Source organism: Gorilla gorilla, chromosome 12 (genome assembly GCF_029281585.2).
Source record: "Gorilla gorilla gorilla isolate KB3781 chromosome 12, NHGRI_mGorGor1-v2.1_pri, whole genome shotgun sequence".
In the NCBI taxonomy this organism is placed as follows: domain Eukaryota; kingdom Metazoa; phylum Chordata; class Mammalia; order Primates; family Hominidae; genus Gorilla; species Gorilla gorilla.
In genome coordinates this window covers 34225675-34244613 of record NC_073236.2, presented here as the reverse complement: position 1 = coordinate 34244613, position 18939 = coordinate 34225675, and the positions used below count along the sequence as shown (strand labels likewise).

At 45.3% G+C, this 18939-nt stretch overlaps 1 protein-coding gene across 5 annotated transcripts in view; it reads right to left on the bottom strand.

The window, feature by feature from the left end:
* Positions 1-18939, bottom strand: part of NCAPH (non-SMC condensin I complex subunit H) — a 38064-nt gene that overhangs the window by 15803 nt on the left and 3322 nt on the right. For 3 of the 5 annotated variants that reach the window (XM_004031425.5, XM_063695549.1, XM_019021537.4), the window contains exons 2-9: positions 16079-16331; positions 15833-15923; positions 15103-15195; positions 14647-14785; positions 13719-13843; positions 5952-6141; positions 4573-4664; positions 3581-3786 (exon numbers count right to left, since the gene is read on the bottom strand). In XM_004031425.5, the coding sequence (XP_004031473.4) occupies positions 3581-3786; positions 4573-4664; positions 5952-6141; positions 13719-13843; positions 14647-14785; positions 15103-15195; positions 15833-15923; positions 16079-16331 (1189 nt within the window). The remainder of the gene's footprint in view (positions 1-3580; positions 3787-4572; positions 4665-5951; positions 6142-13718; positions 13844-14646; positions 14786-15102; positions 15196-15832; positions 15924-16078; positions 16332-18939) is intronic. The other 2 variants (XM_019021536.4, XM_055378584.2) reach the window with 1 other exon arrangement.

Sequence of the window (18939 nt, the reverse complement as noted above, 5' to 3'; positions counted from 1 at the left end):
CAAGGTACAAGCTTTCTCCTAAAGGGCTCCAACATGTCAGAAAGGACGCTGGTGCTGCTGTACTGCCCTCTGAAGGTAAGGTAACAAAGAAGTTTCAGAAGAGTGGCCTTGTATTTGTATTGAGCATACATATAGTTCCCGTTTATATAAGCCATATGGAATAAGCTAAAAAGGCTTTTAAAAGGGGATTTTGTCTTTACATACAGAATTTTAAAAAACAAAAACAGGAGACTACATTTGTGCATTTATTGTGTAATTAAAACCTAATTTAAAAAAATAAAATACACAATAAAAAAATCACATTTCTAGTCTGTATGGCCTAGTGCTGTAACAGAATCTGATACCTAGCATGTTATTAAGTAACAAATGCACTGTGCTGTGAACTCCAGAGGTAGAAGGAAGAAGTTTCAACAGCATCCCCACTCCATTCTGATGGATATTCTTCCATTAGGAAGAGTGGCTCCCATTCCCAATTCTGGTGATGGAGCTGGACAGAGGCTCTGCAGGATTTTTGAACTGTAGTAATTCAATAATTCTTTCAACATACAATGCTATGTCGCAGGCATCCTACCAGTCCCAATTTCACCACTCAACAACTAAATGAATCCACCTATAGTCCAAAATAGTCTATCCATTTTTCAAGGCTGCCCACTTCAAACATCTCCAGTCCCTCCAGGAAAACTCTGTATTTCTTCTATCCCCTCCCCATAATGTCACAGGGTCCCTCCTTCAATTTAGCCGTGGTTCAATCCACTGTCCTAACACTGGCAAGATAAGGTCTCCTCCCAGCTGGCTCAGCACATCAGGCAGCATGCAGCCGAATGTTTCATTCTCACATGCGTGAAGTAGGCTGTGTTCTGGGCTTTGACCTCCAACTAGGTCATTAACCACAGTAACTGCCTTATGTAAGCACGCTGGTACTACAGAAGGGTCGGCCAGAGAACACTTGGCTCCAAGTGTTCTTGGGCTGCTGTTGCTGCTGCACAAAGAGAGGGAGCTCACTCTTAGACATCAAGCACTTTTGCAGACCAGTCCTTACCAATGCATGTGCACAAAGAGCTCCACCTTTTACGCCTGCAGTTGTCAGTGTGCTGCCATGCAGAGACCAATAATGTGAGACATCTACACAACACTGGTATTTATCACTCAGCATTGCCCCACCCCACCTTCATCCAGAGGCCTCCGAAGACCTCTCAGTAGAGTACAATGGTTTTCAACCCTGGGTGCAGAACACAATCACCCGGGGATGGTAACGTGATGTCTGGCCCCCTCTACCCACTGAGATGCTCAGGTGGTGTGGACTGGAGCTTGCCATCCAAAAGCTCACTATATGTGGCCAGGACTGGTCAAAGGTGCTGGGTGGCAACCAGCTCCACCCCATTAAACTCTCTGAGCCTGTTCCTCATCTGTAAAATGGGGATAATAGGACCTAATTATAGGGTTGCTGCAATAAAATAATTAATTTTAGATATTATGTAAATTATGTGAAATAACACACATAAGGCACCTGGCGCAGCATCTTGCACAAAGAATAAGGAGCTCAATAAATATCAGATAGTTATTATCAACTGGTCCCAACCTTGCATTTTATGGATGAGAAAATAAAGACCACAAAAGGTGATAACACTGCCCCACATCTCAGGGCTAGTAACGGCAAGATCAGATCTACTCCAGATCAAACACTCACTGAATTCCCAGGAAAGGCCAGCGATGTGGCAAGGGGAGGGGATTTAAGGATGGGTAAAACCTGAGACTAGAACCGCAGCCTCCCATCCCTAATGTACTAGGTAGGATAGAGTCTAAGATTTTGTGCTGTTTGGAATAGGGGAGAGAAGTAGAGACATTTGTTCAAAATAACCAGCAGAAAACATCTTCCAGAAACCAAATAAAAGTCATGGAAGCCCTTTGTTATTGTCAGTCCCTCAGATGTCACCTCACTGTTTAAGGAAAGTGATAGCTTTTCTCTGACATTTGAAAATGATGTTTTTAAGAGTTCATCCCATCAACCTATCATTTCTCCCTTCTTAGAAGACAGGATGGCCAGGCGCAGTGGCTCACGCCTGTAATCCCAGCACTTTGGGAGGCCGAGGTGGGCGGATCACGAGGTCAGGAGATTGAGACCATCCTGGCTAACATGGTGAAACCCTGTCTCTAATAAAAAAAATTAGCCAGGCGTGGTGGCGGGCGCCTGTAGTCCCAGCTACTCGGGAGGCTAAGGCAGGAGAATGGTGTGAACCCGGGAGGCAGAGCTTGCAGTGAGCAGAGATCGCGCTGCTGCACTCCAGCCTGGGCGACAGAGCGAGACTCTGTCTCAAAAAAAAAAAACAAAAAAAAAACAAAAAACAAAAAAGACAGGATGAGAATGGGGCAAAATTGCAGCCATGTGAACAGTACAATTCCGGAGAGCAGGGTGCTACTGAGCCTGGATGGGCAGTGGCGCCTCGATAATGTCTTTAAAAGACATTATCAGCCTAATCGTTTCCCACAAGGGCAGACAAAATGAGCTTAGGAAAGACATCCGAGCAGGGCTCTTGAAGAGATTTTTGTCATAGCGGGAAATTATACTAAGCAACTTCTAAGGTTTTACTCAAAACCAGCTTGGCTGTTCCCAATCCCAGTTCTGCAAAGCTCTGTTACAGACATAGGAGTTAACAGAGGGACTGTTCACTCTAATCTCATGAAATCTCCTACCCCCAGACCCATTCAAGACCTTTACAGGACCATGACATTAAAGTGTTGTGAGACCCTGCTTCCAAATCATACTTAGAATTAAAACAATACTAACCTATTAAGTACATAAAGGCCAACCAAGTTCTGATTATTTTTATGATGTTTACTAGGGTAATCAAAAATTTAATTACTAAACTAATTCTTCTTCTCCTCCAAATATTCTCAATTTATTGGTTGGTTTTGTTTTCCCTGCCTTGCTCGTCCCCAGTCTGCCCATCTGGTAACCCAACACTGCCTAACCCCCACTTGCTTACCTTTCAGGTGGTAAATTGGTGGCTTAGAGTCACCAACAGCCACACTATAAGCAATGTGTACAAAGGGAGCATGCTCTCTGCTACCAAAATGCACGTGGTAACAACAGCCACATTGACGTAATTACTAGATCCCAGGTGCTTTGTTCCAAACGCTTTACATTGTTCTAATCCTTACAAACTCTTGCAATGTCAGTTTTATAACCAAAGTGGCTAAGCCGACATTCAAAGCCAGGTGTGATTCCTCTGAGTCAGAAAGGCTCAGCTGAAAAGCTCAGCTGATGTGTATGACACAGCACACCAGCCCAGCCAATCAGACACCAAATTCAATCACCCCAGCAGGAAATCTGTTAAGAACTGATAGTGCCCAGGCATGGTGGCTCACACCTGAAATCCTGGCACCTTGGGAGGCCAAAGCAGGAGGATTGCTTGAGCCCCAAGAGTTCAAGACCAGCCTGGGCAATGCAGTGAGATGCCCATCTCTATTTTTTGGGGGGAAAAAAAAAGAAAGAAAAATTTTTTAATTAGAAAAAAAGAAAAAGAAAAAAGAACCAATGGAAAACTCCTATAGAAACACTTTCTGACTCTGAGAGCCTTACTGGCAGCTCTGAACCTGGCAGGGCTCCTTCCAGCTCCTGAACTCTTCATGATCCCCAACTGCGGTGTGGTCAGGTTCATCGCTGGCATCAAAGTCATCCCCCAGGGACCCATCAGGGACGTCTCCACAGTCACTCTCGTCAACTTCAGCATTGATGTCAAATACCTGGTCATTCTTCTTAAACTTGTCTACCAGGGCCGACACAGACTGGAGGGACAAAAGAGGGTTCTGTAATTTTCATTCCTATAACCACCCCAAATCACCACTGGAGGGACAGCCTTCTCACCCTTAAATTTCAGTTTCCAGCCTCCTCCTTCCCCTGAGCCACCCTTCCCTTCCCCATCCCCTGCCTGCCTGGGCCAGGACTCTCACGATAGTACAGTGAGGGGGAAGTTTATATTGTGCAGCACAGGAGGAAGCTGCATTGTTGTCAGGCACATTTTGTAAAACATGAAACAGGATTCTGTACCCATTAACTACATGTTTGCAGAAAACAGTTTTCCATGGAGACCATTTATTTTGGAAATTGTAGTAAGTAGGCTAAAGGGGGCCATGCTAAAAATACACAGAGGAAAGCTCTACACATGACAATTTCTCAGGAAACTCTGTGCCAAGGGATTCAACCCCAAAGAGCAGGAAATTCCTCAAGCTTGACAGCAGCCTAAGAGATTCGAGGCCACTGGGATAACCACATTCAAGAGTAAATCTAATTATAAATGTTCACCGATTAATGCGAGGGCCGCCTTACCCTAGGATAGCAGAAGAGAGGACATAAAGCTGATCCTGGAACTCACTTACCTCTAGAATAGTCCTGCTGGGGTTCACAACCCTACCCCTCCTCCCTCAGGGTTTTTGTCCCTACAGAAGTGCCAAAGGAAATATTTTCTGTACTCCTGGCTAAATAAAGATGATGCCACAGTTTTGGTTCCCATTGGGCAGGACCACTCTTGAGCCAACTAACTGAAACCATGAGCCACTAAAAGTTGACCACACCTCATTATGTGTTTCACTGTCCCACTGAGTAAACTGGAAGCCGGCCAGGGAAGGGCAGATCTGGCGATCTTCTGCACACTGCTGCAAGGGCGCTGGAGAGGATAGCAAGATCACAAAGAGAGATTAGAAGTGGGTCAAGTGCATTCCTTACTCCCTTCAGAATGATACTGAGTGGGACGAGAGATGAGAGGCACAGTTACCTCATTGTCCTCCAGCAAAGGCTCAAGTATCATCAGTGGCTGGCTGGCTGCCAGTCTGTGTCCCTGCCTCTTCTGGGGGCGAGCAGATGCGTCGGCCACACCCACGCTGGAGTGAGGCTATGCACTGTCATCGCACAAATTAGCAAAATACTAGAGGAGAAACCTAAAGCACAGACATTCGATTCTGAAATGAATTCTGTGACCTATGCTATAGCTGGGAAATCAAACGCTTCGTCTTAAAAATACACCGAGTACATAGGCAATCATGTAATGGTACTTTAACTTATTTTTAGTCCCAAACTAGAGAAGACTTACTTCAGGGGATTAGAGCCCCAAATGAGAGCACAAACTTGGAAAACAGATCGTTAGCACAAAAACTATACTAAACAAAATTGAGGCAAGAATAGAAATGACAAGAATGGGAGCTGTAACAACTGCCCAGCCTGGAGGGGAAGTATTAATTTCATTCAACACATAAAAATGACCGCACTTGAGATGAAGATCAGCGAGAGTACGAACACTGCATTGGAAATGTGCAGGAGGGGGCAGCTCTTCTGGGACCCCAAGTGTAGCTACTGCACTGCACGCACCTGGCCTCCCTACCTGCTGGCACCTCATTACAACATCCCGAGGAGAACCCCCAACTCAGGCGTGGAGGCGTAAATGGGAGGGATGCTAAAATCTCTGTCAAGCCAGTATAGGGGACTGATAATAGGAGAGATCAGTTCTTAGACTGCTGCAGAGGAGTCTCAAAACAATTCACAATGCTCTCTTCTCCTCAGGGCCCCCTGGATGGGGAGCAAATAAAAACAAAGCCTCTCTGGCTAGGCAAAGGTCTCTCTAAGTCCCCTTCCCAAGAACAAACTGACACTCCAGGAGGAACCCAGGTCTCCAAAATGTGACTTGGAGAGCTGACTGCAAACAGTGGGCACCTAAGGTACCGGGCACATCAGGACCAAGAGGCAATGGTTTACTGTTTTAGACTCCACGCCGCAGAGAAGACAAAAGTTAGTGGGTTGCAAGGCACTCCCAAAAGGATACACAATTTGGCATTCCAGAGGAAACTTCTGGGTAATTTAAGCAACATAAGAGCATGATGGGCTTATTGTACCCCATGGTTATGTAAAAAAATTCCCCAATGACTGAAATGCTCTGGTGAAAGGCATCACTTGTACTTACCTTTTAAATCTGTCATTTCTACACAACCTAACTCTGGCAACTCGAGAGGTTCTCCCGTGGAGAGAGTCTGGACATCAGAGGGAAACAGCAGTTCACTTCTGTAGTCCTGGCAGTGGAGAGTGGACAGAAACACCCCTGCTGTGCTGCACTCATCAAATGAGGCTGCTGTCTTCTGAAACATGGGATCAATCTGAACACAGAGAGAGAAGAAACTGAAGATTTACGGCATGTAGCCAAGGGAAAGATAAATTCTCATGCATTTGGCCCCGCTCATTAGCAGGTATATACACTGGACTGAAATATCTCCACTCATGGTCAAAAGTGGTTTTTTGTTTTTTTTTTTTTGAGATGGAGTCTTGCTCTGCCGCCCAGGCTGGAGTGCAGTGGCATGATCTTGGCTCACTGCAACCTCTGCCTCCCAGGCTCAAGCGATTCTTGGGCCTCAGCCTCCAGAGTAGCTGGGACTACAGGTACACACCACTACATCCGGCTAATTTTTGTATTTTTAGTAGAGACGGGGTTTCACCATATTGGCCAGGCTGGTCTTGAACTCCTGACCTTAAGTGATCCACCCACCTTGGCCTCCCAAAGTACTGGGACTACAGTTGTGAACCACCGCACCCAACAAAAGTGGCTTTCTAATCGAGCAGATAAAATCCCGGTTCAAAAGAAAGGCTGGTTATAGTCAGAGGATAAACATATACTGCTCCAGAAGACAGTATGTGGTGGCAAGTGTACACTGTGTCAAATGGCTTTTTTATAATACATCTGGACGTGTATCCTTGCTGCTGGTCTCCTACTATAAGTCACTAACAAATTCCATTGGCTTAAAAAGCCTGTATGATAGGGCTAGTCACAGGGCTCTATTGTTCCTCTGAACAGAAATATCTTCTAAAGTTTGGAAGAACATACCCAAGATATCCAGGCAAAGGACAGAGTCAGTAGGGCTAGCTGGCTGGGTGAAACCTGAGAGAGGTTTTAAGAAGGTCCCTAAGGCTGGGTCAGGAGCAGGAGTGGCATGGCCATATGACACCAAGCCCAAAGGCAAAAACAGGCACTGGGCATAAGAACAGGGACAGGGTGAATCACACACATGTGCAGCAAGAGGCTAGAAGCCCCCTGGGACTCTGCAGGTAACCTTGAGACAGGAGATACGGTTGGGTATGGGGTTCACAGGTCTTCCTGATGCCTCAGAACGTGGCTACTATGGAGAGAGAGGGGCTTGGATAGGACAACACAGATGTGCCTCCCTGGCTCTTCCCTGGTCCCCTTAGCTCGGAGTCCAAGCTCATCAGAACTGAGGTTCAGCTCCTGCCGTACCATAAACCCATCTCACCGTTCTTTGTCCCAGAACAGCACATTCGTCATCTCCACATTCTCCCATCCCTTTAGCCCTCAGGCAGCCACACGTCCAAGTCGGTTTCCTCCCAGTGCATCTTTCCATCCCCAGAGCCAGCAATATGACCCTTATCTCTGGCCTCTCCCAATTCCCATCCTAAAAATACCTATTTTTTTTTCCCATCCTAAAAATACCTAAAAATAGGTTACTCCTATTCCCTTCTCAAATGCTATCCAGAGTAATGGTTTCCCACCTGGAGCCCTGCACCCCTAAAAGTCTTGGGTAGGTAGTTAACGGAACTATACTCAGCACTTCAGAGCCAACATGGAAATTGTACACTGACCCACATTAAAGCTGAAAGCACTATGATAATATTCCTCACTTGTATCTAGAATTATATCATGTGTGACAACAGAGGGATTTATATCCCCAAGCAATTCAATGGGACAATGAATTATGGCTGACTGTGTAGTTTGAGTAGATGAAACCTTCTGAAACAAGGGTCCACAGTAAGGAAGGACCACAATAAAAGGCCTTACAATAGACTGAATGATAAAGTTCAAGATCTCTTTAGGTGATTTCTAAAAGCAAATCCTTGGCGCTAGCCAAACTCGTATACTCTCCAGCTTCCTAATCAGAACCTTCCTGTGCTATGGCTTTTGCTTTTACACCTCTGCTTAGAATCACCTCCCTGGCAATGCCTACCTGACAGACACCTAGCCTTCCTTCATGGCCCAGTTCAAGTCTTGCTTCTTCCATAAACCCTGAGCCCTACCAACTCTGGTTTCCTATAGCATATGCCTTGACCTTCCTTGCATTCATCTACCTGTATTCTCCTGGTATAAAGAACTGAAGCATAATCATGTTTGAATCCTCTATGACAGCAAATGTTCTGCACATACCAAAGAGCTGTGTCCAAAAGAGATCGGCTCATATATAAAGAAGTGCTCTCAACTGGTCTAGACACACCCACACATTTGCTTTCTGATCTCCAAGAAAATGAGAGTTTACACCTGTAATCCCAAGTGTACTGGGAGGCCGAAGCAGGCAGATCACTTGAGGTCAGGAATTTGAGACCAGCATGGCCAACATGGCAAAACCCCATCTCTACTAAAAATAAAAAAATTAGCCAGGCATGGTGGTGCACGTCTGTAATCCCAGCTACTTGGGTGGCTGAAGCAGGAGAATTGCTTGAACCCAGGAGGTGGAGGTTGCAGTGAGCCAAGACTGAACCATTGCAATCCAGCCTGGGCAACAGAGTGAGACTCCATCTTAAAAAAAAAAAAAAGAAAAGAAAATGAGAGTTTAATAAACAGTTGAAGCTTTAAATTCTGTTTGTGACAATCCATCCCTCTTTTTTATCTTCCATACTCTTGATGATTACAAGTTTACAGCAACTTACAGAGCAAAAAAAGCTTTCCAGGATTGGAGTATCTGGCATTTCTTCATGACAGTATTCATTTCACTTAGCATAAACATACCACAGCCTGTCAATATCAGGCTTAGCGAAATCAGCCCTACTTGCTGCTCTCTCCTTTTCTCTTTATAATCATGGGAAAAGCTAATGCAGGCCTGGGAAATAGTCCGTTTTCCTCAGGCTCCCAGAATTGAGATTACCTGGTAAGAAAGAAGATGACTACAAAACAGAATTTCCAAACATCCTGTACTTAATAATCCCTGATTGATTTGAACATTTCACTATAGAATCAAAAGCAAGAATGACAGTAAGGGCCAGGAGCGGTGGCTCACGTCTGTAATCCCAGCACTTTGGGAGCCCCAGTGGGCAGATCACTTGAGATCAGGAGTTCGAGACTAGCCTGGTCACCATGGTGAAACCCCATCTCTACTAAAAATACAAAAAAAATTAGCTGGGCGTGGTGGTGCGTCCCAGCTACATGGGAGGCTGAGGCACGAGAATCGTTTGCAGTGAGCCAACATCGTGCCACTGTACTCCAGCCTGGGCCACAGATTGAGACCCTGTCTCAAAAAAAAATAATAATAATAATGACAGTAAGATAAATTCCAGATTATCTGGGAAGGGGAAAAAACAAGGAGAATTGGGGGAGGGAAGGGAACGTAGAAAGGGCTTCCTGGATCTCTATGACTAATAAATAATACCGCTTCAGATGTGTGTAGCATATCACCATGTTTAAAGACCTTGACATAGGCCAGGTGCGGTGACTCACACCTGTAATCCCAGCACTTTGGGAGGCCGAGGCGGGCGGCGGATCACAAGGTCAGAAGATCAAGACCATCCTGGCTAACACGGTGAAACCCCGTCTCTCCTAAAAATACAAAAAATTAGCCGGGCATGGTGGCGGGTGCCTGTAGTCCCAGCTACTCTGGAGGCTGAGGCAGGAGAATGGCGTGAACCTGGGAGGTGGAGCTTGCAGTGAGCTGAGATAGCGCCACTGCACTCCAGCCTGGGCGATGGAGCAAGACTCCATCTCAAAAAAAAAAAAAAAAAGAGAGAGACCTTGGCATAAATGGATCCACTAATATAAAACCGAGATGTGGGTGGGACCAGCGTTCCCCATTTTTTATAGTATATGACAGTGAGATTCACACCTCTTCCCAGGTCACACAGCTAAGCACCGCACCCGGCCTATGTCAAGGTCTTTAAACATGGTGATATGCTACACACATCACCCACGGTTAATGCTGACACACACGTAAGGAAAAAATACAACTCCCTCTCCCCACAAGAGCCAGCTGCTCTCGCCTCTCCCCTCCCTCTTAGGCCTCATTCTCAGTGACTCTCCTTCCTCTGGCCCCTCCCTGCCCGTGCACAGCAATGCCCTGCTCACCTCACCACTCAGAGTGGGCATGGCAAGGCCCCACCTCCCTAGCCCCTTGCACACTCAGTCTTACCACTACCATCTGCTATAAGAACACTGGCATTCATCTCACTGTTGCCCTTTATCTGGCTTATTTATTAATTACACAAAAAGACCCAAGACACCCACAATTCTACATTTCTTGGACTCCAAGATCTATAGAACTCTGATGCCACCTCCCACCCCACCACAGCCCCCATCTCCCACTCCTCCTCAAAAACTGGTATTTCCTCAGGACCCTCTAGACTCAGTCATCAGCAAAATCCTCTCTATCACCCACTTAGTTCCTGAGGATTATCTCCTACTTGTTCTAATTTATGTATTCTCAATGGTGTTCTCATTTCACTCTCAAGGGGTGAAAACTGTTTCCTAGAGGCAAGGTGGAAAAAATCTTAGATATTACAATAATGTTTGCCTATCCAAACCTCTACCCTATCTGACAAAATCTTATTCCTTAGTATTTCATTTCAAGGGGAAGGAGTAGGCACAAAATGTCTAAATGGGTCTGAAGGGGCAAAAGTGATAAAAAAAAAAAAAAACAGGCTGAGGGGCACTGCTCCAATTGAGACATGGTGCCAGCCTGAGGACAGGCTTCCCCTGCGGGCCTCTGCAGTGGCTGCTTTCTCTTCACAGCCGTCAAACCAGTGGCTTGCAGGTGGGCCAGGTGATTGCAGCATCCAACTATCCCCCCTCCCAATTTCTAATGCCCCAGCTCTGAGTACAACATCAGCTTTTGCCACTGTCTGCCCATCTGTGTTGCAGTCATCTTCCAATCCCCAGGTCACAACCTGTCCTTCTTCTCAGAAGATCTTAGTATTAGTTTATGGCTCATTACTAGTCTCCAAATTTATTCCTGGTGTAGCTCTTATTGATTTCAATATCCATATGTTGATCCATCCAGTACACTGTCTCTTGGTTGATATCCTCTCCTTCAATGGTCTCCATCCTAAAAAACCCAGGACTCCAAGACAGCCAAGTAAGACACCAAGACAGCCTAGTAAGACCCCTACCCCGCCTCCGCCATTTGCTCCCTTGCCTGCTCTGAGTTGAGTCATTAACCATGACTGCAACCTCTCTATATCCTCAATTCTAAGGGCCCCTCTCTGGCAACCACCTCCTACGTTTCCAGCTCACCCCTTCTTGTCCCCAACACCACGAAGTCTTTAACCCCACCAGGCCTACAATCTACTGATTATATTACTTTCCACTGCCCTCATTCCCCTCTCTTCCGAGGTAAAATTCCCTAAGCAGTGAATGCAACCACACTTTTACACATGCACTCACCTCCTCCAGTGTCCCTTTCCAGCTGTGTCCATTCACTCAGCTCAACAGGATCCCATATTAAACCCAACTTTCTGCCTACTCCATGATTGTACCCACACAGCTATTAACGGCTGGACAAAGACACAAAATCATGCTGACTGACCTCACTTTATATCCATCTGCCACCACCCTCAAGTAGACCCTAAGTTGTCTAACAGTCACACCATATCTCCCTAGTTCATGTACTCGCCCACCTCCTAGAGGACTCTTTCCTACCCTTTCCCTTCCTCACGCCCCCAGTGCCTTCCTTCCCTATCCTCGCTGTAAGCTGATGACCTGGCTTCCTGTTTTAAGACAGTATCCAGAAGGCTCCCCCATGAGTGCACCCAAACAACACAGGTCAGCCGAGCCCAACCTGTGCTGTCCATTCCCTTCCTCTCACCTGCGCAAGGACATCAGCCTGGCAATTCTCCTTTCTGCTGCATCATCAATAATCCCTTCTCCAAACTAGACTGCTGTCATCAACAAAATATGCTGTCATTTCTCCCATTCAAAAACAAAATCAAAACTCTTGGCCTTACTTTTCCCTCCATTTGCTATCCCAGTACTCTGATCCAAATTATAGCAAAACTCTTCAAAACAACTACCTATATTCAAGTGTTTTCAGTCCTTTCCTCCCATTTATCATAAAAAAAATTTCAGATCCACAAGAATGTTGAAACAGTAATACGAATCTCTGTAAAGCTTCTACTCAGATTCCCCAATGGGTAGCATTTTGCATATCTGTTTTCATTTACTCTCTCTATATATATATCTCTCTCCCCACCCCAGAGTCTTTTGTCAGTAATCCTCATGACACTTCACCATGTCCCAGTTACTAAGCTACTGCCTCTCAGCTCTAAGCCTACCCTCTCTCCTTGGCTGTGATGCGGGATCTGGGACATTCAGCTTTGCCGGCAGCTCCCTGTTAGGGTCTACCAAGTAGGGGCACTAGAGGGAGACTACAGACTCCAAGGGAGAGAAGGCACTGCTCCTTTCTGCAGGTTGCACGTTAGGAGAGCGTCACCCAGCAGTGTTCCACCCCGGCTGCAGCAGAGCCCACCTGTAGCAGCAGCTGAACCCCACTGGCAGATTTTCACACTCACAGAACCAGCCTTATTGAGACACCAGCACCAGCCAGCATGCCCCCATTCCAGGGTCTGGGTCCTGGGCACACAATCCCCTCCCTCAAACTCAGGGACACTAGCACCAGCCAAGCACTTCCCTGGAGGTCTGAGCTTGAGTTCCAGAGGGGCCCCCACTCCAAGCTCATTAGTGGCCTCAGGTTGCCACATTTGGCATGGTTGATCATTCCCCACTCTCTGAAATATTTTCTCATTTGGATACCATGCTCTTCTGGTTTTCCTCCTACCTACTGGATGTTTTTTCAGCTCTCTGAACTCCTAAGATTGGGGAAAAGGAACTCCCAGTCTTTTTCCCACATACATTCATTTCCTTGGTGACCAATTCTAGTTTTGTGACCTTAATTACCATTTATGAATGTTGTGGAGGTAAGAGAGAGAAGTAATCTAGTCTACTGCTAGTGGAAGAATAAATTAGTACCTTTTTTTGAGGGCAACTTAAAATCCATGTCTCAGAATTTTCTTACAGATATTCTCCCATACGAGTGCAAAGATAATATGTATTAGAATGTTCACTGAAACAATGTTTTTAATGGCAGAATTAAAAAATTAAATTGTAGTAACACCTGTTTGCTTTAAATTAACTGTACTAATTATAGATGAGGCCTCCAGTACCATTTGTTTAAGCCGATTCCTTAGGATTTGCTAGATAGATGATTTAAAGCTAGGATTCTGGAGTTAGACCACTTAGCTTCAACTTCTAGCTCACTTACTAGATGTGTCGTTTCGGGCAAGTCATTGTGCCTCAGTTACCTCTTCCTAAAATGATACAAGAATGTTGTGAGGATTAAATGAGTTAATACAGGTTACAGGTTTAAGGAAGCACATGGTGCTCATTATGTGTACATTAAATGTTAGCTAACGTAACCACTGCTACATTTACTAGGAAATAAAATTATTTTTTTATCAATTAGATTTCTCAGCAATTTGCAGTCTCTTCCTTTTGAATCATTCTGAAACACTGAGGGACTTACTTTTAGTCTTTACTGTCAAGCTAAAAGATGATAATGCAGAGATATCAGTTGAATATTTTACTCCCTTGAGGCTTAAACAGGCACATACCAGCAAGGCAGCCTTAGCCCCGCCAAGTCTCAGCCCCTAAGGTTCTGAATTAGTCAGAAACCACACTGCGCATACAGTTCCTCACCTCACACTTCCGATCTGCTTCGGAGACATTGAGGTTGTTTATGTTCTGCTCAATAGTTCTGTGTAAGTGCTTCTTCTTTGGCTTTGCAGCCTTTTTGGTTGTTCCCACTTCAGTAGCACTTCCATCTAAAAGGAGAAATACAATTGCGTACTGCAAGGGCTGCTTTGAAGCATGTGATGAACTTACTAACTCAAGTTCTTCAAAACCTGTCGTAATTTAAACATGTGAGGCCAGGTGTGGTGGCTCATGCCTGTAATCCTAGCGCTTTGGGAGGCTGAGGCAGACGGATCACTTGAGCTCAGGAGTTCAAGACCAGCCTGGCCAACAAGACAAAACCCCGTCTCTACAAAACAGTACAAAAATTAGCCAGACATGGAGATGCACACCTGTAGTCCCAGCTACTTGGGGTGGTGAGGCAGGAGGATCACTTGAACTTGGGAGCCAGAGGCTGCCGTGAGCCCAGATCACACCACTGCACACCAGCCTGGGTGACAAAGTGAGCCTCGTTTCAAAAAAAAAAAAAAAAACAAAACTCCAACCCCAACCAAACAAAAAACATGCAGTTCTCTCAAAACATCAGGCATATTTAATCTGCAACTTATGGAGAAACCAAACTATTAGATTTGGCTTCTCACGCAAGTCCATTTCCAAAGACTCCCAGATCAGAAGTTCCTTAGTTGGTGATGTTTACACAACCTGGCCTAAATAAAATATAAACGCTTTTATAAGGCCCTTCTCTTTTTCAAGGAAATATAATTTTAGTGTTTGAGTATCTTCTCACGTAAGACCATATATGGTTCTAAAAATGCCCTGTCTTCAATAAAATGAGATCACTTATTTCTTGTGACCTTCTTCTAGTATATTACTCAAGTAACTACCTGGTATGCCCTAAGAAGAGCCACTTAAATCCAGATCCCTACCCACCTACCAGCAACATGGCCTTCTACTTCTTCCAAAGACGGTGCATCTTTGCCCAGCCCCCCAAGGACTCTGTATACATCGGCATGGACGGCATCCACGCGCACAGCATAGATCTTGGTGCTGGCATCCAGAGTACCCGCAGCCACCTAGTCAAACAATCAGAGCTGCCCTCACAAAGATGCACAAAAAACAACTTCTGAACAGGTAAAACACAGCAAGCTTCACAAAATATTTACTTGCCCCAAGGAAGCAATGACAAAGATCCCTCTATGACTGATAGGGAATAAACAGAATATATATTCTCTCTGTATTTCATCAGTTTAGGAAAAGAAAGTAAATTAACTAACATAACATCTAAACGAGAAGTCTCTCATATATTTGCAGAATTCAACTGTGTTATGCCAAGTAGTAGAAATCATCATCATTTAATTCAGATGCAGGAGAAAGTGGACATCCTTCTTACTTTAAAGTTGGTTGGTTCGGTGTCTTTCTGTTTAAGAATCTCTGACATAAAATCAATCAAGTGCAAACCAAAAGCATTCTTGGTAGTGATTTTCTGAAAACAGAAAATTGCAGAAAGGATTGTTATTTATAGCCTAGGCTCATGTAAATAATGCTGCTTTTAACAGAGGAAGCTAAGTCTTTACATAGGAATACCCACATATTGTCACTGATCTCTCTTCCCAAAAACACTTGTCAAGAGCCAAATCCTCACAGGCATGTCCTCATGTTCAAGGCTAGGGAATGACGGCACAAAATTCCTGAATGCTCAGTGTGTGCAGGCCCTGCTCTAAGCACTGCACACAAAGGGACTCACCCTCCAAACAACTTCATGAGGCAGGCACTACCCCCATTCTCCAGAGGACATGGAAGCAAAATGGTTGGGTGGCTCACACACAGCTTAGAAGCATGTAGCCTCCAACTCAGGCTAGCTCCAGAACTCTACTATTAACTCATGCGCCATGCTGCCTTTCTAGATACACAGCAGATAGCTGGCAGCCTCTCAGGAGGTGCACCACGGGTCCAGAGGAAACAGTAAAACCACCAGCATTACTGGTGGAAACCACCAGCACTAAGATGACTCACCAGAGAATTATCATCATTGATTGTGCATTATCTACAGAAACAAGATAGCTGGATTTCCCCTGTGATCAAGGGATTACGTCTTCAATAATAAACCAGCAAATACTCACATTTTCAGTGGACAGTTTGATACAGGTGGAGTAATGTTCCGTAATCTGCGTGTTTGTAAACTTGTGGATAGTAGCTGAAATGTCAATACTCCTAAATGGAAAACAAAAACAAACAACTCTGGCAAGAATCCATGATAGTTTAAATTTTCAAAACCTAGACCCATGAAGTTTTGTGGAGATGCCTGGACCTACGCAGCCCATATCAAGGCGGCCGCCTCAAGGAGAAACAGCCCAGGAGCCCCTCACCTGCTGGAGGGGGAGGCCAATAAGCGAGGTGAGTCAGTGCTGAACTGCAGATCAAAGACCCTCGAGCGCCTCCGCTGCAGCCGCTCCTTCTCATCGTCATTCTGAGGAAAGTCTTCGAGGACTGGGGTGCCAGGAATATTGAGAGGCGCCTTCCTGGGCAGGGTCATCGGGAACACCCGCTCTGAAGGAGAGGAGGCACTGTGGGGGTGTCCTCGCGTCTCTGAAGAAGAGTTATTCATTGTGGCTGGCAGTGCTGGAACAAAATTCTTGCTCAAGAAACCTTCAAGAGAACATTTCCTATATCCAAAGAAGACTTGAGCCTGTCACAGGGGTGGAGGTTCACCACACACTGTCCACTGAGATCTTCTCCAACTCTAATACTTAATGGCTAGAACCTCTAGAGTTTGGGTTTCTTGGAGGTGCAGGGGGGAGGCCATAGGTTTCTGATGCTTCTTTGTTAATCTGGGACAAATATCCACTCTGCAGCTATGTGAATTTAAGTACTGCACGGATATAAAAATGGATGATATAATATTGCTGCCTCTGATAGGCTCACAAACTGGACAACAGACATATATAACCCATCACGCCAGGTAAGACAAGGAAGAGACAGATGCTGAGACAAGGGTGAGGTACGGGCTATAGAGTTAGACAGGCTGGGCTCTAATTCCAGCTCCTCCATATCTTGGCAAACAGACAGAGGAAAAACAACATAAACATGTAAAACAAATAGAATGTTCCAAAGAATCATCCAGATTATTTGCTAACTACAAAAGGAAAAATGTCTTTTACAATAAAAACTCTACCAGTCACCACATTAACCAGTCAAATGTAGCCTCACTAAAAATCAATCTGAAAGTTACTCATCTCTTCATGTGACACAATGTGAAATTCATAGCATCACCCAGGAAATATTTCCACCAAACATGTTTAACCTAAATTTAACCAAAGAACTTTAGATCTTTAACTTCTGGTTTATAAGAAATACAAGGGGTTGAGGAACAAGTTAAATGATATCACAAGGAAACACTCTAGAATGCAGGACAGTTTTCAAGAAAACTAGCTTAGTCTCTTAACTTAAAAGATAACAACCAAAAAAAAAAAAAAAAGGCTGGACATGGTAGCTCATCCCTGCAATCCTACCCTTTGGGTGGCTGAGGTGGGAGGATCCCTTGAGGCCAGGAGTTAAGAAACAGCCTGGGCTACCGGGCATGGTGGCTCATGCCTGTAATCCCAACACTTTGGGAGGCCGAGGTGGGTGGATCACCTGAGGTCAGGAGTTAGAGACCAGCTGGCCAATATGGTGAAACCCCGTCTCCACTAAAAATACAAAAGTTAGCTGGACGTGGGGGCGGGCGCCTGTAATTCCAGCTACTCAGGAGGCTGAGGCAAGATAATCGCTTGAACCCGGGAGACAGAGGTTGCACTGAGCCAAGATTGTGCCATTGCACTCCAACCCAGGCAACAAGAGTGAAACTCCATCTCAAAAAAAAAAAAAAAAAAAAAAAAAAGATGCTTATTAGTATTAGTCATCCGACTGGGTTAGATAGGTGGGTATCTAATCCCAGAATTTAGGGAAAGTTCCAGATGAGATACACACGCTGGGAAGTCATCAGCATGTAGAGGGTATTCAGAGCCATAATACTGGATGAGATCACCAAATAACTGAGTAGAGGAACACTTTAAAGGTTTAAAGAGCAGGAAAGCACTTTGGGAGGCTGAGGCAGGCGGATCACATGAGGTCAGGAGTTCGAGACCAGCCCGGCCAACGTGGTGAAACCCTGTCTCTGCTAAAAATACAAAAATTAGCTGAGCGTGGTGGTGGGCGCCTGTAATGTCAGCTACTTGGGAGGCTGAGGCAGGAAAATCGCTTGAACCCGGGAGGCGGAGGCTGTAGTGAGCCGAGATGGCGCCACTACACTCTAGCCGGGGCAACAGAGTGAGACTCTGTCACAAAAAATAAATAAATAAGTAAAAATAAAGAAGGAGAAACCAGCAAAAGAGCTGGGAAATGTGCAACTAGTGAGGTGGGAGAAAATCAGGAGAATGTGGCATTCTAAAAGCCAGGTGAAGAAAGTATTTTTAGGGGAGGAGGATGTGATAAACTATGTAGATGAGGACTGAGAACTGATCATTGGATTTAGAACCTAGGGTTACTAGTGATCTTGACAAAAACAGTTTTCCTAGAGTAGTAAGGGAGAAAGCTGAACTGGAGTGGTTCAAGGAAGATGGGAGAAGAGAAACAGGAGACAGCAAACGATGACAAGGTGTTCAAGGACTTCTCTTTTTTTTTTTTTTTTTTTTGAGACAGAGTCTTGCTTTGTTGCCCAGGCTGGAGGGCAGTGACGGGATCTCAGCTCATTGCAACTCCGCCTCCCAGGTTCAAGCGATTCTCCTGCCTCAGCCTCCTGAGTAGCTGGGACTACAGGCGCCCGCCACCACGCCCAGCTACTTTTTTGTATTTTTAGTAGAGACTGGGTTTCACAGTGTTAGCCAGGCTGGTCTCAAACTCCTGACCTCGTGATCTGCCTGTCTTGGCTTCCCAGAGTGCTGGGATTACAGGCGTGAGCCACCACGCCCTGCCCAAGGACTTCTATTGTGAAAGGGTGGAGAGAAATGAGAGGGTGAGAGTTGAAAGGGAAGTGAGGAATTTTTAAGACAAAAAAACAAAACAAACAAACAAAAACCTCAGCATGGTAGAAAGAATGAAGCAAAGAGACTGTATTAGTTTTCTATGGCTGCTGTCACAAATGACCACAAACCTAGCGGTTTAAACACACATGTGGCTGGGCGCGGTGGTTCACACCTGTAATCCCAGCACTTTGGGAGGCCGAGGCGAGCAGATCATGAGGTCAGAAGAT